We start from the raw sequence: 22,659 nt of genomic DNA, 5'->3' as shown, positions 1-22,659 counted from the left end.
ATAGAAAGGCATGCAACCTACTTCTAAGGAAGAGAACCTTTATGTTGTGTTTGGATCATGCATTTGTAGACAGATTTGTGGAAGGAAAAAAAAATGGGAAAGGAGAAGTGTATGAAGTAGAAGCATTTTTTTTTTTTCACTTTCCCATTCTCATCTCTTTTCCCTCCACAATTCCAATGCGATCCAAAGCGATGCTCTATTTGAATCTTTTATGAAATCAAGCATTTTTTTACTCATCTTTTGGGCGTTCATCATTTGCTAGAAGTTTCTATTCAAGTGTGGATCTTACACTAGTTTTGGCTATTTGCATTGATCAAACCTTATCAGGCAAAATGTCAATATCAATAAAGACAGTCTCTGCATACCAAATTTATAATATTCAACGCTGATTTCAACAAACTTTTTTTCATAATTTCCTTTCGAGTGCGTGTTGGTTTTTAAATCTCCACCTTCATTGAGCCTCCCATGATTCACAACCTCCCTCCCTTAATATGATTTTAAACCTTTTTCTGTCTTTGTTTTCACCCATTTGAACACAATCTTCTAGAATCACTCTTGGCAACTACGTGTAAATGAACAAAGGAACACGGTAACTGCTAGGCAATAAGATATAGGGTTATACAACTATAGAAGTATTCACATAGTTTCAAGGGAAAGAAATGAATGAACATGTTTGACAGCTCCACAAATTTACTTCAAATTTTTACATTACCTTCAGATGTGTCACTTTCTCTTGGTTATCTGTCTCCCCCAAGTAATCATTTGAAACAGAAACCCCTGCCAATGTATCGTCAGTATCGCTCTCAACAACAAGCTCCATTGCCACATACTGTATCGGTACCCAGAAAAGTAAGAATGCAGAAAATGAAAAGGAAGAAGAACAAGTGGAAGAAAGAGAAGAAAAAGAATAGATTTGATAAATGGAGGATGCAATCATCGAGAAGGATAATGACAATCACAATTTTTTTTTTTTTTTTGTATGTATGGATATTATAGGCAGTTTTTGCAGACTATTTATAGATGTGGCATGAGTAAATTAGACGTTCCACCAAGCTCCCTTGCTGCAAAAATGTTGTTTTTACTAATGTATGAAAACTTTGAAACCTTTAGTATGTGTAGTTTTGAATCAAGTCATTTTTCTTTGGAAAGATAATAAAACTTAAAGACAAATGAATACCAATGCAATAAATTTACTACAGGGTAAGGGGAAAAAAACCAGTTGGAGCCGTAAAAACTGAAATGGCTACTCAAATTCCTGTAATACCACCAGTGTGCATGCAATAATTTCATTAAGTGTCCCTCAATTCCAGTTTTATATAAATAAAATAAAAAATTATGTAAATCATTTCAACAATATAATAAAATTTAAAATGCTCTTGCTCCTAGAGTGAAGGTCCAACAAGATTTTTACTTAAATTTCTTATAATGAAACACAATGGTAAGTCTTTATTCATGGGCAGTGGTCAATATTTAAAGACCTTTAAAGGAAAAATAAAAACCCTATACACATATATGAACTCGTGTTCATGATAAAATTAAAATAACAATAATAAATAAATATTAATAAAAAAGAGTTTCATACATACCTGATTGTTCAAGCTGAAGAATTCGAAAGTGTTACATGATGCACTTCTCCAAAGCCATTCATCAAGTCCTGCTTGCATTCTCACTAGCTTCTTTGAGCCTTCGTGTCCACAGATGGACTTCATTTTGGGACAGTCTTTTACCCATATTGCATTCAAGGATGGGCACTTCAAAGTGTATTTTCTAGGGAAGAAACTAATGAGCTTTGGTAGAGATTTAAGGGTAATGGAGTCAAGTTCAGGGAACTCAATCATGTTGGCAGTTACTACATCCCCTTCTTCCTTTGTAATAATTTCTTCCATCATTTTGCATCTTCTCACATCTAGTTTTTGAAGTCTAGCAATGCCTCTAAATATGGAGATTGGAAAGAGATTTTGCAAACTATCACAATCATGTAATTTCAAAGTTTTTAGATTTTGAAAGACAGCTTTTACTGTGGGGCCCTTCTTCAATATGTGCTTCAAGACAGGTAGTTCTCTTAGCACCAACTTTTTTAACATTGAGAACGGCGGTACATGTTCATCTTCAACAACAATTCCTTCCAAGTCAAAAACCACAGCCAATGAGCCACAGCATTGAACAACAAGATCTTGTAGATTGTGTAAACTTTCTAATGTACTAGATGTAACAACACTCAACAGTTTGTCACAGTTTTCAGCCCACAAGGTTCTTAGCTTGCATAAAGACAAAGAGGGAAGGCTGTGGCATATGTCATTCATGTTCACAAAGTTGAGATTGAATTCCTCTAGGCTAGGAAATGAAACCTGTCAAACCATTTTTTGCTGTGTTAAAGATAATTATGTAACATAACCCCCAAGCTTTTAGAAACTTTCAATTCTATTCTATTCACACATTTATCAGAATGCACAATTGTGAAAATTACAGTCTACAACTAAATGGATAACCTAAAGAAAGGAAGGAGAAGAGAAAAAAAGCAATGGATAATAACCAAATCATCTGCCCATTACAATCTTTTTCAAGCACTACTATTGGTCTGGGCCATGTCATAACTGGTTCAGAACTTTCATTGGCTTTTATTTCCTCCCAAAACAAGTTCTTAGAAATAATTCATTTATCAAATTGAACAAGAAAAAGGAATTCCCTCCCCGAAAGAACGGGAAAAAAAAAAGTAGTTTGTTTTCATACCTTTTCATTGAACAGATACTGAACAGATATATTGAGGTCAGCCTCACGAACTGTTTCTTCGGATTCTACATGTGTTCCCCTTAACTTTTGAGTGCTCCAGAATCTGGATGGAAAGGACTTCAACTGGGGGCATTTATCTATGGTTAGTTGTCTCAAGGAGGGCCATTCTAAAGTGCAATTCCCCAAACAAAAACTCATGAGATTTGGTAGATCTTTGAGCACAAGAGCATCCAAACAACGGAACTCAATTATATCAACTACTTCTTCTTCTACTACTATTTCTTTCATTGAGTTGCATGTAATTATGGTTAGAGATTGGAGCTGCACTAGACATTTTGCCACGGAAGCTGGGAATACAAATCTCAAGCTATCACAATTCTCAATATTCAGGGAACCTAGGTTCTGAAATCCTTGAAACCCAGGGGGTACCCCGTGACAAACATATGTTAACTTAGCTAAATGTTGCAATGTCAATTCTTTCAAATTACGGAGTTCTGCACATCTGTCCACAACATTTAGTCCTTCAAAGTCAAAAACCTTCACCAGAGAAGGGCACCTTGCAACATAAAGTCTCTCTAACTGTTGTAACCTTTGGAGTAAATTGGATGGAACAATGCTCATCAGTTGGTGACAGTCTTCCACCTCTATGAGCCATAGTTTACAAAACGACCCAATTGGAAGTTTCCCATGCCATATCTCTCTCAAATTATTAGCATATGAGAGCTTCAATTCCGTCAAGCGAGGCAATGTAATCTGGGGAAAGATATCCACGTTAGCCATATGTGTTCCATGATTTACAAAGACTACTGTATCAACTTTGACCTTTCAGACTGAACCCAAATAAAAAAATTTAAAGTTTTTTAATGCTTGAGAAAGTGAAAGGTTAACTTGGCTTATTAAACCATAGAAACTTAAAAGAATAAACAAGCATTTTATGGATCTCCTTTAACAACTCTTATCTGCTATTACAATTGCCAATATTTAAACCATGATCTAGACTAAGTTGCCAAGGCAGGAAACTGCCATGGCACAAAAATTAGGGGGCATATGGTACGCAGCAACAAAAATAGTTCCATTTGTTCACCGGAGCATTTTAATAGGAAAAAGTTCATTCATAAATCAAATCGTAAACAAATCTTTTTGTTATAATTACAAAAGATGAACAAGAAGAAGGAGAAAAGGTAATCATCAATCATATGTAGAAGGGGCAAGCTTTAACCGAAATCAAGAACCCACCCAATTTTACCTGTTTAAAACCCATTTAAATGTGTCCATGCCATAAAGGGGTTTAAATGGTTTGCAACTTACAAACCCATTTAAAATGGGTTGGACATGGGTACCTGTTGGGAAAGCATAAAAACAAGCAATAAATAAAGAACCTACCATCCCACCCCCACCCCCACCCCCACCCCCACCATCCAAGCTGATAATATGCCCTCATAATTGGCTTAGGAAAATCTTATGAATAATAAAAACAGAGAGAACGAAACAGGCCAGTAAATTTAATCTAGTTGCCATCAGATACAGAAGTCCTCAAGAGAACTTGTAATTTTTACCAGGCCCTCTATAACAGAATACATGACATCAATGTGATCTCCCACATAAAAAAGGTCATAGCAATCATATTCATTGGCATAAGTCTCAACCCATTCTGGAAACATCATAGCAATCTAGTTGCCCATGTCTGTCGTAGTGTGGGGATGAGTTCCTGATTTTGAGCTAAACAACATCAAAAATGGCTCCACCACCACCACCAACGTCCCACCACCCCACCGTCCATTGGAAAAAGAGTTCAATAAAATAAATGGATTAGTCAGGTTGATTTGTCCAACCCATACCTAATTCAACCCAAGGGCTTGGGTTGGAGTTGTTCTAATACATCCATCTTGACCTTCCCCAACCCGCCAGTTGGTCACCTCTAATCATATGTCAACAAAAATGTATAATAATTACATCATTCTGAAAATAAAAAATAATGAGCCTAAATGGAATCTATTGAATAAATAAATAAAATTCACTGTGAGAAACACACACACACATGTTTAAGTTCATTGTGGGATATCCATGTTGCAGTATGACAAACCACTAGACAGTTCCCTATTGGCTTTTCATAATTTTATTTATTTGTTCATTTGTTTGCTTATTCTCAACTAGAGTGGACTTTTGGGTCAAAACCTAGACCAAAAGGTGATTTGGAGAATTCTCCTGGATCTTCCAGTTTTAGAAGATATGGATTTAGAGAAATAAAGTTATTTAAACTACAAGGGTAACAATAAATTTCCAAAGTCTGCAAATATGTTTGTCGAACATCCATAGCAAGTTTTACATAGATAAGGTGTCCAAAGATGTTAGAGAAAATATTACGTACTGCATTTCAAAGCCTAAATTTAGAAGTGTTCTCTCTTTTTTAATTTTGCAAATATATGTTTCAATTATGGCTACAAATTTAGAAAATTTTGACATCAAGAAACTGAGCACTGTCTTTTATAAACCTCTTGGGAGTCAAGTTACTCAAAGAAATGTTATTTAGGTCATTATGGCTTTCCAGTGCTTCAAATACTGGCCCTGATAAACTAGTACATTTATCAGATTACTTCAGTAAACATGGGAAATAAGCCTTTGTAAGCCAATTTCTAATTGTCTCTAAAAGTGCACACCAAATCCATATCCATATCCATATTCATTTCCAAAATAGCATTGCAAACAAGTTGGCACATCTTGCCACCTTATCAATTTCAACACCATCAACTGAATGGAAGCATGCATAATGGTCAGTAACCTTCAACTCCAATCTTAGTGACTAAAGTTGTGGGATATAACAAAACAGAAAAGCATATCATCTGAGTAGAGGCTCTATAAGCAGGTAATCAGTGATAAGAAAACTGGTCATAATATGAAAAGAATGTTGCAACCATCCTAGCTGGATATTGACAAGATATGTGCATACCTTTTCATTAAAGATGTGCTTTAACCGTACATCAAGATTTCCCTCCAAATGTGTTACCTCCAATCCATTGTTGGTTATCCCTACCTTTTCTGCAGTGAATTTATCAATTTGGGAACATTTTTTCAATGTTAAAGCCTCCAAAAGTGGACAATCCAAAGAATAACTTCCATTGCAGAAAGCAGTAAGGCTTGCGAGTTTTCCAAGTGATATAACTTTCATATTGGGGAACACAATCTTTTCAACGATTTCACCATCCCTTCCCCTAGCAATAACTTCTCTTAATTTCTTGGATTTTCTTACATCTAGACAATAAAGTTGCACAAGAACTCCAGCAATTGATGGTGAGAAGATACTAACCAATGAGTCACAGCAATCAATTGTTAGAGTACTTAAGCTTTGAAAGCCCATATATACTTTTGAATCCATGCTCCATAAATGCATCAACCCAGGAAGACTCAGTAATGTCAAATCTCTTAACCGGGAGAGTGGCTTTGCATACCCTTCCTCAATATCAAGCTCCTCAGTGTCAAACATTTCTTCCAATGAGCTACAGTCTTCTATAGTAAGTGTTTCTAGATTTCGGAGTCTTTGTAGAAAACTGGAAGGACCAACAGACAATAATTTAGGAAAACAGACCACCTTTAGTTCAAGTAGTTTCAAGAAAGACAAGACCGGTATTTGTTTGTGCCATATCTCTATGATATTTTCCATATCACCAAGGATCAATTCTTCCAATTCTGGGAATGCAACCTACATAATTCATCTAAAGGTGTTAACATTCAAAATGGGGACTAAATAAAACATACATTATAATATTAAAAGTCACTTGAACAGGATTTTTGTCAAAATTCAGTCTGCAAAGCATAAATCGAAAGAAATGCTAAACATATCATGTGATCACTTATTGTACAGCATAAATATGAAAGCTACATCCCCCAGTGTGTTGGGAATAAACCCACCTAAAACTCTAATGCCACTTGTTGGGAAAAATTTCCTGTGTGCCAGTTTAAAGCATGCCCAAAATAAATTTGCAAACACACGCTATTTCACTTGGTTCGGCAAAAATGCCTACATCCACAGATGAGAGAGATAAATCCACCACGAATAATAAAGAGTACAATGGTGAAATAAAAATACACAAAACCCAACACCAATACACTAAGACCCTTGCTGTAGGAAAAGGTTTTGTATACCAATCAGGTACCACATGGCACTACCTTTCACCAATCACAAATGTATATGCCCCTATTATTCCCAAACACCCAACAATATGCCCCTATTTCACTACCTTCCACCAATCACAATTGTAGAAGGTACCACATGGATATATCCTATCCACATACAAATCTCTCTCCTGCTCAAGGGTAATTGAGTCCCGAAGCACCAAGCACTATAAAGTTCCCACTCACTATGTTGTTTTTACATCTCACACCTTGCACCTCTCACCTCACTATCACACAACCACTTTTACAACACTCTGGGCTGTCCTTGTAGCACCCTTGGGCTACCTTCCCTCTCAGACTTTCTCACTGTAAAGACACCAACTTTCATACACTCAACATGAAGATTTAGAGAAGAGAAAATGATAGGGAATAGGTTAGACCTCATCCCCTTTTATATTGATAATACTAAGTAATTACAAGAGTGCCATAAGGCATAAATTATGGGCCAACCCATTACATCCATAAACGGAAAAATAAATATAGAAAGAATAAAATATAACAAAATAATCTTTTATATTCTAACACTCCCCCTTAAGCTGGTACGAAATCTCTCATACCCAGCTTGTTGAGAATGCCATTAAATGGTTTGCTCCCTATGCCCTTGGTGAGAACATCTGCCAGTTGGTCCCCAGTCTTCACAAATGGAATACATATGGTGCCACTAGTGAGTTTTTCCTTGATGAAGTGCCTATCAATCTCCACATGCTTAGTCCTGTCATATTGAGCTGGATTATGAGCAATGTTGATTGCGGCTTTGTTGTCACAGTACAATCTCATGGAATCGGTCTGATGGATCCCCAAGTCTTCCAATAATAGTCTAATCCATAGCAACTCACATACACCCTGAGCCATAGCCCGGAATTCTACCTCAGTACTAGATCTAGCAACCACATTTTGTTTCTTACTTCGCTACGTGACTAGGTTGCCTCCAACAAATGTGCAATATCCAGAAGTTGATCGTCTGTCAGTGATGGGTCCAGCCCAATCCGCATCAGTGAATGCCTCCACACTAAGATGTCCATGTTTTCAAAAAAAGAGACCCTTTCCAAGGGAAACCTTCAGGTATTTTAGAATTCTCATAATTGCCTCTAAGTGGGAATTTCTAGGAGCATGCATAACCTGTCTAACCATGCTCACTGCAATAGCAATGTTTGGACGGGAGTGGGATAAGTATATGAGCTTACCCACTAGCCTCTGATATCTCCCCCTGTCCACTGGATCTCCACCTTGATCCTCACTTAGTTTCTGGCCCAGTTCTAGAGATGTATCACATGGTCTACCTTCAAGCATTCTAGTTTTCTTGAGCAAGTCAAGTACATACTTCCTTTGGCATATGAAGATGCCATCCTTGGACCGAGCTACTTCAATGCCCAAAAAATATTTCAAATTGCCTAAGTCTTTGATTTCAAACTCCTTGGCTAAGTATTTCTTCAACCGAGGAATCTTCTCAACATCATTTCCTGTCAAAACAATATCATCACCATAGACAATAAGAGTTGTGGTTTTACCAAGTGAGAAATGTTTCACAAATAAGGTGTGATCAGCTGGACTTTGCTTGAGCCCATATCTCAACATAGCTTGATCAAACCTTTCAAACCAATGCACACTTTATCTTTGGACCTAGCATCCTCAAAACCAAGGGGAATATCCATATAGACCTCTTCTTCTAGGTCTCCATGAAGGAAGGCATTCTTCATATCAAACTGATGAAATGGCCAATCCAGATTTGCGGCAAAAGAGAGTAGTATTCTCACAGAGTTCATCTTAGTAACCGGTGCAAATGTCTCCTGGTAATCTACCCCATAAGTCCGAGTAAAATCCTTAGCAACCAGTCTTGCTTTGTACCGTTCTATGAAACCATCTGCTTTGTATTTTACAGTATACACCCACTTACATCCAACTAGATTTTTGCCTCTAGGTAACTCCACTAACTCCCAAGTGCCATTCTTGCTGAGAGCTCTCATCTCCTCCATCATGACATGTTTCTATTCAGGAATAGTGAGAGCCTCCTGAAAATTGTTAGGCAGACTCACAGAAGAAATAGAAAGGCTTTATATGAGGGAGACAGATTATAATAAGAGCCATGATTCGTAATTGGATGCTATGTACATGACCTAACCCCCTTTCTATTAACAATGGGAACATCAAAATCTAAAAGCTCAGGAATGGGAGCACTATGATCAAAATTACCTGGACTCTCAGGAGAGGGGGGTGACTCTGGACACTCATCCGAGGAAGCGGTTTGTAGTAGAGGAGGAAAAATAGGTTCCTGCATCCAGGTGACTTGCTGTCTGTCCTTGTCGCTGACATAAACTTTGCCTGCGTCAACCGCTACTGGCTCATTATCCTCTATCTGTGCAACCACTGGCGGAAGTGGAACAAGAATCTCTTCACACCAAGGATCCCCCTGGAAGGATGACTAGGACACTGGAGAGGAGAGAAAGTAAGACTGGGACTCAAAAAATATGACATCCATGGAGATAAACCATTTGCAAGTGAGAGGATGATAACACTTATAAGTCTTTTGGGTGGCAAAGTAACCTAGGGAAACACACCTAAGAGAGCTAGGATCCAATTTACCATGAGTAGGGGAATGATTATGGACAAAACAAACATAGCCAAAGGTCTTAAGGGAAAGGGAAAACCCAAAAGAGGTGGACCCGAACAGAACTTGGAGAGGTGTTTGCTTTTAAAGGACTTGGGTACGAAGAGGATTAATCAAATAAGCGGCAGTGAGAACTGTCTTCCCACAATAAGATCGAGGAACACGCATTTCAAAGGATAGACAACGGGCCACATCAAGAAGATGATGATTTTTCCTTTCAGCAACCCCATTCTATTAAGGGGTATTAGTGCAGGAAGTTTGATGAATAATGCCACGAGTGACAAAATAACTGGCAAGACCAAAGTCAAGATATTCCCCCCCTAATATCATAACGCAAAATTTTGAATACCGCCCCAAACTGGGTGCAAATCATTTTGTGGAAGGTTTGAAACATAGAAAACACTTCACTTTTATCTTTCAGCAGATAGACCCAAGTTGCCCTAGAATAATCATCGATGAAAGTAACAAACCATTTTTGATTTTTTAAAGACACGAAACGTGAGGGACCCCAAACATCAGAATGAATCAAAGTAAATGAAACTGAACTTTTATTAATAGAATAAGCAAAAGAAGCTCGGTGTTGTTTTCCAAGTTGATAAAGACTCACATTGAAAATCAGACACACTATTATTCTCAAAACCAAAAGGAAATAAATGCTTAAGTAGTAAAAAAGAGGAATGCTTTAAACAACGATGCCACAGCCAGAGGTCTTCCTTGGTGGATGGTAACTGAACAGATGAATGAGCCAACCTATTTGTCTAATCGAGAATGTAGAGACCATGTTCCTCTCTACCACTGCCAATCTCCTTCCTTATGATAAGGTCCTGGAAAAGACAACGATCAAGAAAAAACGTCACACTATAATTTAAACCACGAGTAATACGACTCAAAGATAAAAGATTAACACTAAAATTAAGAACATGAAAAACAGAGGATAATGGAAGGGAAGGTGTGACATGAATTAAACATTTCCTAAATACAGATGACATAGTACCATCAGCAATACGTACTTTTTCTTAACCTGAACAGGGGTTATACTCGGAGAATAACTGAGAGGAACCAGACATATGGTCAGAAGCACCAGAATCAATAATCCAAGGCACAGTGGTATGAGATAGCAATCCATATGGAGAAGAAGCCAAGTTACTCAAATTGGCAAAGGAAGAAGAGAGTGCACTTGTGGCAGAAGTGGAGGCGCGACAGTCTAGCAAGTGGTGAAGAACGATCTCAAAATCCGAATCAGATAACTCTGAAACATCAGCAGCTGGTAAGACAACGGGAGATGAAGGTGGTGGCTCAACCGTGTCTAAAAGATGAGCCCGAGCATTGGTCCCTCAACCTCTAGACGGGCCAGATCTATCCCCTCGATTACCAGGATGGTCCCCGCGACCACTAGGAGTCCCATGCAACTTCCAACAAGTCTCTCGGGCGTGTCGAGGTCGACGACAGTAGTCACAGAAAAGATTATCCTTCTCAGAAGAAGGACGAGAACCATGAGACATACGCTTGCCAGGTCGGGAAGGTGCATAAACCAAAGCAGAACGATCAATGGTAATAGAAGGAAGCATTGCAGAGCGGTAACTCTCCTCATTCTGTACAAAAGCAAAGGCTTCCTGGAGAGAAGGAAGCACGTCCATGCCAAGTATTCGGCCCCGAACAGGGTCATACTCCACATTTAGGCCTTCCAAGAACTTGAAGACCCGCTCTTGTGCCACAAACTTCCGATAACCAGCAGAAGCAGTGGGATAGACAGGCTTGTAATCCTGAAGATGATCAAGCCTCTTCCACCCATTGCTAAAAAAGGTAAAATACTAGAGAATAGTCATCTCACCTTCTACTGACCTTTCAATGGAGCGACGTAACTCGAAAGCCTGGGAGAAGTTCCCTTTTCGGGAGTAAGTGGTAGCCACGGCCTCCCAAATATCCTGTGCAGTGTCCATAGAGAGATAGCCCTCTCTAATCTCGAGAACCATAGAATGGATCAACCAACCCATAATGAGGGAGTTGGTGATCTCCCACTGATCATAACTTGAGTCCGTGGTGGTCAGTGCTGGTATATTGCCATCAACATATCCCATCTTCCCTCTACTCTTCAAAAAAATAGTCAAACGTTGTGACCACGCTAGATAGTTCTAACTATTGAATAGAGAGGTAGTGATCTTGAGGCCACGGTTGAGGTTATCAGTCATAGTAGGAGATATAATGGAACTCTCGCTCTGAGGTGGCTGAGAAATAGTGGATTCACTAAGGGAATCTACCATGGATACTCTACCATTGAACTCTCAAAAACAAGGCCAATCACAAACCCAGAAGATAAAAGTGGAAGGAAGAAAAGACACAACTACCACTATGAAAGTATAAAGAAATTAAGAACTCTCAATATATATATATATATATATTTTTCACTGCATTTTTTTTTTCTTTTTTCTTTTTTGTGGTTTTAGGTTAAAACATCAAACAAAGAGTTTAAGACATAAAAGCGAGAGACCCAGAGACTGCCAATAGAGACAGAGGGCCAGGGGACAGAGACAAAGTGTCGTGGAAGGGCTAGACAGCCAGAGGAACTGTCGTGATAGCCAGAGCGACTACCGTTGAAGGGGAAGAGCCTTGAAGGACTACCGACAGGGGCTCTGGAGTTAATAGGACCTTGCGACACAGCCTACAGAGCCAGGGAGGGCTCTCAACAGACCCCTAGAAGACGAGAGGGGGGCTGCCGAGGCCTAGGTAGAGGGTGTCGGGAGACTTGGGTGAGTAAGAGAGGCTAGGTGAAGGGTTTTTGTGGCTGGGTGCTCGGTTTCGATGGCTCAGAGAATGCCAGATAAGAAAGAGGCTAGAATAGGATGGCTAGGGTCTGTGTGGCTCTGATACCATGAAGATTTAGAGAAGAGAAAGTGATAGGGAATAGGTTAGACCTCATCCCCTTTTATATTAATAATACTGAGTAATTACAGGAGTGCCATAAGGCACAAATTATGGGTCAACCCATTACATCCATAAAGGGAAAAATAAATATAGAAAGAATAAAATATAACAAAATAGTCTTTCCTATTCTAACACAACACATCTCATACCCCCATTACATACATATAGATACAAAAATTTCAACTGTTGATCTCCCCAAAGTTGGTTGCCACATTTCAATGATGAAGAAAAATTGTGCCAAATTAATATTGTATCATTCTAGGCACTCAAGAGCTTCCCCTAGAAACTCACCAACCTTTTTGACTGACTTCAATAAAAGACCATATTTATTTATCTAGCAATGTGATGCTAGCCTTCTCCATTTTTCAAAGCATCACATGAATAGAAAAAGATGACTATTCACATTCATTGGTCCCACATAGACATAATCCCAACACAAAGACAAATTCTCCGGTCTATGTACTAATTCTAGGCATCAACCACAGTTATGATGCACTAAAGCATTCAATATAAAGCCCAACTCAGATAGTTGGATTCAATTGGTTAAAGCTTCATCCTTGTGTTCCATATAACTGTGTGTTTTCTGTTTCAGGGTTCTATACCTTCTTATCAAAGGCTAGAATGTCCTCGAATTGTCATTCCAATGTTCATGCTAAAAGATTAAACAGGAAAGCAAGATATTGAAAAAGCCACAAAACAAGGTTTCAGGGTTGTCCGCAGAAGCTGATAAACCAATGTGAACTAATAGAACAAGAGGAAACAGGCTCTGCGAATTGTTGCTGGAAAGAAGTTTACAACAATGAGCCATTAGATCACGACGTGAGTTATTTTTTACCCATTATTTGTTTTTTCTGTTCTTTTGCAGAAAAATGATGTATTCATGAAGTCAAAGACAGGTTTTCCCATTGTTTTAAAGCAAAATAATCAATATGGAATGGTATAGGAGCTCACATAAATGAAATTAGAGAGGCTACCCTGTATAGCTTCTCACCCCGTACGTACCTTATCATTAAAGAGTTGTTGTTTGGAAACAGTAAGGTCGAGATCAGAGGGGGCGAAGGAAGTCAATTTGTGACAGCCAGCTATCCTCAGCGTTTTCAAGGATGGCCACTCAAAAATACAACATTCTGGGCTGAAGCTTGTGAGGCTTGGCAGGTTTTCAAGTACAAGGCTTCTTACTTGAGGAAACACAATCTCTTTTGCTGATGCTTCTTCTCCTTTCGCCTTAGCAATTATCTCTTCTAGAAACTTGCACTTAATAATTCGTATTTCTTTAAGTTGCACAAGGGTTCTGCCCACCGAGGATGAGAAGAGATTTTCCTGACACCCACAATTTCTCACTTCTAGAATTGTCAGATTTCTAAGGCTAAGGACTCCTTGAGCATCATGGCTCCATAAATGCTTCAATGTAGGCAGGTTAATCAGCTTAATTTCCCTTAACCGCAAGAGAGCAAACTTTGCTTCTTCTTGTTTAATTTCAAGTATTTCAATGTCAAAGACCTCTCTCAGTGAATCACAGCTGCGTACTTCTAGCAATTCTAGATTATGAAAACTTTGCAGCAAATTGGTTTGAGCAATTTTCAACAGAGCGCAACACCCAATCACCACCAGAACTCTTAACTGATACATGGATGTAGGTAGAACTTCCGTGCTCCATATCTCTTTCAAGTTGTCCATGAAAGTGAGCTCCAGTTTCTCCAGATTGGGAAAAGAAACCTGCAATAAAATTTATCCATACTTTTAGTAACTGAAAATATATATTAAATTTTCTTTTCGTGTCTCTCTTTTTGTACACCAGTTCTTAGGGGTAAAGATCCTGAAGATAAGAGTCCAACCAAGTTTGACTCCCAATTGAAAACGGGTCCTCCAAATTATATTAATGACGTAGTGTATTTATTTATTATTATTAGGGGGCAAGTACTTTGTTGCAATGCTAAATGGCCTAATTCTTATAAAGAACAAACTGTTTCAATTAGTCTTCCAATAAATTTCCTACAAGGCATGTTTGAGCTTCACAATGATCTGCATTTTACTTTGAAATGAGAAAAGAAATGAGCTAGTCAGCTAGCTCAGATGGAAGATACGGCACTACTCAAAAAGTATATTTTACTATCTAAAGATTTGTCCAATTCTTAAAAAGCCAAAAAATCATCCCAAACATACTAGCTTTTTTTACCTCATATTTTAGTCAAAAAGCCAAAAAATTACTAAAATAGCCTGTTCCCAAATGAAGCCTCACGTCAGATGTATTTATTTTAAGTTGGGATCATATTGTCTGCAACTCTGCTATTGCTCAAGTTCATGGAAGGTCTTCCATTCCAGAAGCTCTTAAGAAATGACATAGGATAATAAATATAAGATTTTAAGATACGAAAATACCTTTGCATTGAAGAGAGGTTGTCGGGTGACCTGTTGTGCTGACTGATTTACCATAGGCCAAAAGCTAATGATGTTTGGCAGGCTTCGAAGTTTCAAGGAATTCAACTGAGGGAGCGAAATCTCGCCAATGACTTCTTTTGCACTTTCATTGCTGAATATTTCCTTTATCATCTTGCACTTGTCCATTATTAGTAACTGGAGATGTACAAGAGTTCTAGCAATGGATGGTGAGAAGAGATCCTCCAGTGCATCACAACGTTCTACCTCCACAATTGTAAGATTTTTAAGGGATAAAAGTTCTATGGTGCCTTTCCACATATGCTTTAAAGTATGAAGTTGAGAGAACCTCAACTCTGTTAATTGTGAGAACAGTAGAGTCTGTGCCTTTTCTACTAGAAGGCCAGTAAGGTCAAATACCACCTGTAGCAAAGGACAATTGAACACCTCAAGCACACTTAGCTGACCAAAGGACCCTTCTGGAAGTTGGCCATGGCAGCATATGCTCTTCAATTGTTCCAAGTCCTGGACATACAGTTTCTCTAAACATGGGAAGGCAATATATTTACCTACCTGCATTGTATCAATGATATTCTCTACATCATGGCAACCAAAAATTTTGAGATACTTCAGTAGTCTAAAGCCCTTGCGATCTAATTCATAAAGAATATTCTTCAAGTCCTTTAATCCATCTAGACAGAGATCTTCAGTTCTACCCAACAAGTCAAGAAGTCCATATTGTAGAGGAATACCCATATCAAGTTTGAGTCTCAAAGTAGCTGAGAATAGATAGCTAGCCTTCTCATTAAAATGACTGTCAACCGACAATCTAAATCTCACCAGATTTCGAAAGAAGCTGCTTTTGCCCAACAATTTGACATCAGGTACATGAATGTCTAAGATGATTAAATTTGACAACGATTCCAGCTCAACAAAGCTTGCATTGCTTCTCTTTCTTCCTTCTTCTTCAATCTCCCAACACACAGAAGTGTCTCCCATATACAACTCTTCCAGTTGGGACAGGCTTGATATTATACCTGGTTGAATAACTTCTAGTTCATGACAGCTGTCCAAATCTAATAACCTCAAACAAGTCAATTGTCCAATTTCACTTGGCAACTCTCTGATGCTTGAATTTGAGAAGCTAAGAATCTCAAGTGACTTTAGTTCACCCAAAATTGACACGTTATCCAAGTTGCAATGATTTAGGCGCAATGTCCGAAGGTTTGCCATAAATCCAAATGATGGTGGTGACAGAATGTTACTCATATCCAAAACACTAAGTTCTGTCATTCCCTTAAACACAGTTTCAGGGATTCTTAGAGATCTAAAATTTCCTAACAACGATAAAAGCTGGAGTTTTGGGCATTCCAGTGATTGTGGAAGATCATCACCGTCATTAAACATCAAGGAAATCCCAGTATATGGTGTCAAAGTGTCCTTCCTCGGCCGCCATGCTTTCAATTCAGCACCTGCTTTTGCCATAAATATATGTTTACCTTTGGATGCAATAAACAGGCCAACATCCCGAATGACATCGTGCATTCTCACACATCCTACATGCTTGCTATCTGATAACAAACCAGAAGCTTTGAGGTCATATATCAAAGAATATGTTCTGTTTCTCTCGTCTTCAAATGTATTGACATTTTCAAACAACCTTAGCCCTATTGCATATATTACCAATTGTTCAATTACAATATCTGTGTCTGCTGTAAAAAGACAACCAAGCAAGAAACATGATTTGGCCTCCTCACTTTCTAAAGAGTTGTAACTCAACTCTATATTTGCATACACTTTGCCATGCATTCCTTTGATGTTTCTTGGAGCAGAATCTTTTAGCAAGTGAAGAGCATCCTTCCACCCATGTATACCTTTCTTTTTCAATGCATTTCCAACAGTTATAATCGCGATTGGCAAACCACCACATTCTTTAGCAACTTGTGTTGCTATCGAACGCAAGTCAATGGTCTCCAAAACATCACCCACGATCTCCCTGAATAGACTCCACGCTTCTTCGTCACTCAAAACGTTGATGAAGAAATCCTTTTGGGTTTTCATCTCGGTACACACATCTTTGTCTCGAGATGTAAACATGATTTTACAGCCCTTACAATCATTTCCAAAAGGGATGCCTATAGTGGCCAAATCAAGGCCCGACCAAACATCATCCAATATTACAAGAACCCTTTTTCCATTCAGCCTCGCATGTAATCGACCAGCTCTTCCAGCTTCAGTCTCCTCAGAAAACTTCAAATCTAAGAGATCCGCAATTTGTCCTTGGATTTCTCTTATTTTTGGTGCTTGAGACACGACTGCCATCACAACCTCTTCAAATAATTCATCTTTTTTTGCCCTAGCAAAAACCTCTTTCGCAATTGTCGTCTTCCCCACACCTCCAATCCCATGTATCCCAATCATCCGAAACTCATCTTTCTTCAAAACCTCCATTATCTCCTCCATAACCGGCATTCTCGATTCAAAAGTCTTAAATGCTGTCGGGGCAATACCCGGATGAGGGGCTGGATGTGAGACGCCGTCCCCAAAATCACCGTCTTGTAAAAGCGCAACAACAATGGCGTCCTCTTTCTTGGCTTCCTTACTCAGCTTATAGGATGAACAAAGATGAAGACAACACACATTGAAGCAGCTCCTTTTCTCCCCAATAGCATCATCTTCCAAGAATTTTCCCAATTTCTCAACAACCTCACCTACTCTACTAAGCCACCTCTCAACATCTGATTCAATAAGTTCCCCATTTCTTTTGGCTAGATGTACCCTCCCTTGAACCCTAGATCTCTTATCTTGCAATTTCTCAAGTAATTCTCTGATGTTTTTCACATTTTTATTGTAGTGAAACAGATAACCAAATCGATCCGTGATGGGAGGGAATATGTAATCCGATAGTTTCGAAGCAATTGGAGCAATCACAGAACCAATCATAGAAATATAACTCATTTTTCTCTCTTATTTTCACTTTTCTTTAGATCAAAATGATAATATAAAAAGCAAAATCAAAGAGTATGCGACAAGAACTTGTAATGCTTACCTCTCGTGCTTTGCTTTTGCTTGCCTTCCCAAATGAAAAAGAAAAGAACTAGCTAAGTGAACGTAGAGAACAATGAAGCTGAAGACTGAAGCTTTATATGGGAACTGGCTCAGAATTAGCTGAAAAACGATCCCCTGTTTGTGTGTGAGAGAAAAGTGAGTAGGAAACAGGGGGAGATTTTTCTCTTTGCTTGTCGTTTATCAACTGTATATATTTTAGGTAAAAAAAAAAAAAATTAATATAAATTATCATACCACTAATTATTATAAATTAACATATCATTCTTACGTAATTTTATATATACCAATTAATATATTATTATTATTATTAATTTCATTCATTAATTATATTATAAATATTAAAAAAAATCTAAATTTTATTACATCATTAATTAATTAGTGTACTAATTATCATCCATTATATTTTTTCACTTATCTTTATTTAATAAATAAAAAAATTTATTAAAATAATTTATTTTCAGTCTCAAAATGTAGGAGTTGACCGACTTTGCTCCGCATGTGTTGAAAATACAACCACAGTAGCGTATACTATTAATGGCTTGATTTGACAGCAGTCGGTAATAATATCTATCAAAATAAAAGTCAATTTAAATTGGTTGGAATTATGTAAATACATATTATTTTTTTTATCTTTTTTATAAAAATAGTGCGGAGAATAGAGAAATAAAAATATATATTTTTATAATACACTTTAAACACTTAATTAAATTATACCATCTCTTTATTTTTTTTATATATTTTTTTATAATAAATAAAAAAATCAACTTATAAATTATACTCAAAACAACTCTTATTTATTGACTTATTAATTTATTTATATTATATCATCTTTTTATTTTTTTATATATCGTTTCATAATGAATATATAAAAAATAAATAAAGTTAACTTATAAGGGATACTTAAAACAAATATCACTTTTATTACTGTAGACTTTTTCATACCATAAAATTTTTTTAGTTCAGAAGTTAATATATACGAGTTTATAGATTAAGGTTAAGTTTGACATCTTTAAAAAAATTCAAAAAGTTAAAAAGTCACTATCCTAATTTTGGCAACATAGTTTTAAGCCACTTTTTTTGTTTAGTAGCAAAAGCCAAAAGTTGGCTTTTTTGGCTTTTTTTTCATTTGGGAAGTTGGTTTTTAGCCAACAGTGAAATTACAATTTTACCCCTCATGGATCAAAATGTGTTACATAGGTGAAGTTGTAAATATTTTAAATAAATGGGGGTAGTTTAGTCATTTTATTATGATTTGACATCATAAACAAATATTAATCAAAAAAGTCAAAAGTCACTTTTTACTAACTTCCCAAATCATTTGTCAAAAAAAGCCAAAAGCTTGGTTAAAAGCCAAAAAGCCACTTTTTACCATCTTCCCAAAATAAGCCAAAGTCACTATCCTATTTAAGTCACATCATCTTATTTAAGTAACATTACATCTCTACCACATCATTTTAAACTCAATCTATATTTCATAAAAAGTCAAAAAATACACTTATTTAGAACATTCCAAAAAAAAAAAAGTAAACTAATATTTTGAATGTGTTTTCATAATAATTCTAAAAACTTCAACTCCAGGCCTTGTTTGATTTTTCATAAATTGTTTTCAAATGGATTTTGATTTACTTTTGGTAATTTTTTTAAAAAAAAAAATTTAGTCAAAAAAAAGTTTACTTTAAAAACAAACCAAAATCTATTTGAAAATAGATTTTAAAAAAAAGTTCACATCTCTACCACATCATTTCAAAGTTAACCCATACCCAACTCATATTTCATAAAAAGTCAAAAAATACATTTATTTAGATCATCTCAAACCATCCCTAAGCATGATTTGCTGGTGTTATTTTTTCCGGGTGATTTTAGATTGATTTTTTTTAAATGACTGAAATTTAATTTTATAAAAATAGAAGGTATAATATGTGACGATCTCGCCATGTGTAATATTTGGTATTTAATTAATTAAGGAGATTCGAATTTTAATTAGTCATTATTCTGATTTAATTTGAGAGTTATAGGAATTATTTAGCCTGATTCGTATATGATTTGATTAAGGATTTATTTTGAAATTAGAAATTAAAAGCTTAAATGGCTTAAGAAGGTGAAATTGATGAGTTGGATCGGTTCAATTTCGAGTATTAGACCATATGGGAGTTAAATAAAATATTTGATTCATTTTAGTGAAATTAAGATTTGATCAATTGGGTCCGAATTGAATTTAATTAAGTTTTGAGGATTGAGAATTAAGATTATTATGGATTAAATTTATTTATGAGGTGTTCAATTTGGGGGCTTTTCCCAATATAAGCCATTTTTTCATTGTATTTCCAAAACTAGGCCAACTTCTGACGGAATTCCAAAACTAAGTTAAAGCGCCATTACTATTCGCGTTTTTACTGTTAGGACCGTAAAAGTAGATGAACAGGAAAGTCGCTATTACAAATAGCGACTTTGATTAAGAAGTCGCTATTGCAAATAGCGCTTCTAGCTTTACTTTTTGTCCGGATAAAAACGCTTTTCTCAACAGCGATTTTCACACAAAATTTTCTTGCAAAAAAACGCTATTCATAATAACGATTTTAAGAAATTTTTTTTGCAAAAAAACGCTATTTAAAATAGCGATTTTACTGTGCATATAATAATTTATTTATTTTTTTTTTAAAAAAACGCCATTTGAAATGGCGTTTCTACTTCATTCACCCAAAGCCAACCCACACACTGACACACACACACACACACCAATGGGCACACCCATCAAGCATTGAAATAATATAATTTATATATATAATAATAATTTATAATAATTAATTATATAATTTTTATAATTTTCGTAAATATAAACCATTTTTAGGTTATGAATGGTTTGATTTATAATACGTATGTAAGGATAAAATTTTTTATAATCAAAAATAATTTTTATAATTTTTATAATCGAAAACAATTATAATACGTATGTATTATAAAAAATTTTATAATAATTTATAATACGTATGTATTATTTGAATCTTTACATTTTTTATTTAAAATTTTTCACAGTAAACCCATCTTCACATTTTATAATACGTATGTATTATTCAAAAATAATTTATAAAAATTTATAATTAATACGTATGTAAATAATTTAATACGTATCTTCACATTTACATTTACAGTAAACCCATCTTCACATTTACATACGTATGGTTTAAGGGTAAATTTTTTTATAAATGACTTAAATGATAAATCAAACCATCCATAACCTAAATTTTTTTACCCTTACATACGTATGGTTTAAATAATTTATAAAAATTATTGTCATACGTATGTAAAAATCGATTATAAAAATTGCAAAAATTATTCAAAAATTATTACAGTAAATCCATCTTCACATTTAGATTATTTATAATTTTTAAAATTGCAAAATATAATTTTCGTAAATATAAATCATTTTTTTACCCTTTATTTATAAAATAAAGTGTAAAAAAATTGTAAAAATTGTAAAAATTAAAAAAATTTAAAAAATTATAAAAATTATATAATTGATTATTATAAATTATTATTATATATAAAAAAATTTATAATCAATTTTTGCAATTTTTATAATCAATTTTTACATACGTATGGCAATAATTTTTATAAATTATTTAAACCATACGTATGTAAGGGTAAAAAATTTTAGGTTATGAATGGTTTGATTTATCATTTAAGTCATTTATAAAAAAATTTACCCTTAAACCATACGTATGTAAATGTGAAGATGGGTTTACTGTAAATGTAAATGTGAAGATACGTATTAAATTATTTACATACGTATTAATTATAAATTTTTATAAATTATTTTTGAATAATACATACGTATTATAAAATGTGAAGATGGGTTTACTGTGAAAAATTTTAAATAAAAAATGTAAAGATTCAAATAATACATACGTATTATAAATTATTATAAAATTTTTTATAATACATACGTATTATAATTGTTTTCGATTATAAAAATTATAAAAATTATTTTTGATTATAAAAAATTTTATCCTTACATACATATTATAAATCAAACCATTCATAACCTAAAAATGGTTTATATTTACGAAAATTATAAAAATTATATAATTAATTATTATAAATTATTATTATATATATAAATTATATTATTTCAATGCTTGATGGGTGTGCCCATTGGTGTGTGTGTGTGTGTGTCAGTGTGTGGGTTGGCTTTGGCTGAATGAAGTAGAAACGCCATTTCAAATGGCGTTTTTTAAAAAAAAAAAAAAAAAAATTATTATATGCACAGTAAAATCGCTATTTTAAATAGCGTTTTTTTGCAAAAAAAATTTCTTAAAATCGCTATTATGAATAGCGTTTTTTTGCAAGAAAATTTTGTGTGAAAATCGCTGTTGAGAAAAGCGTTTTTATCCGGACAAAAAGTAAAGCTAGAAGCGCTATTTGCAATAGCGACTTCTTAATCAAAGTCGCTATTTGTAATAGCGACTTTCCTGTTCATCTACTTTTACGGTCCTAACAGTAAAAGCGCGAATAGTAATGGCGCTTTAACTTAGTTTTGGAATTCCGTCAGAAGTTGGCCTAGTTTTGGAAATATAATGAAAAAATGGCTTATATTGGGAAAAGCCCCTTCAATTTGAGTATGTAATTTATTGATGGAGATTTTGAGCTTTATTTGAAATTGAAGGCTTTAAAGATTTGGAAAACCGAAACTGATGATGGAAATAAATTTAATTTGATATTTGGAACCTTTTGAGAGTTTGATTAAAAATCTGATTCAGAATGAGAAAATTAAATATAATTAATTGAGC

The 22,659-nt window shown here is 35.4% G+C and overlaps 1 protein-coding gene across 8 annotated transcripts in view; it reads right to left on the bottom strand.

The window, feature by feature from the left end:
* The window catches only part of LOC114261269 (uncharacterized), a 31,743-nt gene extending 13,713 nt beyond the window's left edge, over positions 1-18,030 (bottom strand). For 2 of the 8 annotated variants that reach the window (XR_003628882.2, XM_028201523.2), the window contains exons 1-6: positions 14,807-18,030; positions 13,430-14,143; positions 5,678-6,427; positions 2,731-3,483; positions 1,587-2,348; positions 713-777 (exon numbers count right to left, since the gene is read on the bottom strand). Coding sequence is in view for 7 of the 8 variants with exons in the window: in XM_028201523.2 (XP_028057324.2) it covers positions 724-777; positions 1,587-2,348; positions 2,731-3,483; positions 5,678-6,427; positions 13,430-14,143; positions 14,807-17,761 (5,988 nt within the window). In the remaining variant the exon portion in view is untranslated. Of the gene's footprint in view, positions 1-238; positions 563-712; positions 830-1,586; positions 2,349-2,730; positions 3,484-5,677; positions 6,428-13,429; positions 14,144-14,806 lie in introns of those variants that run through there. The other 6 variants (XM_028201509.2, XM_028201514.2, XM_028201532.2 and 3 more) reach the window with 4 other exon arrangements.
* Between the last annotated feature and the right edge of the window lie 4,629 nt (positions 18,031-22,659).

The sequence above is a fragment of the Camellia sinensis genome, chromosome 11, assembly GCF_055761805.1.
Source record: "Camellia sinensis isolate YWXY chromosome 11, ASM5576180v1, whole genome shotgun sequence".
Classification (NCBI taxonomy): domain Eukaryota; kingdom Viridiplantae; phylum Streptophyta; class Magnoliopsida; order Ericales; family Theaceae; genus Camellia; species Camellia sinensis.
The sequence above is the reverse complement of the archived record's forward strand: the minus strand, read 5'-3'. Positions and strand labels throughout refer to the sequence as shown.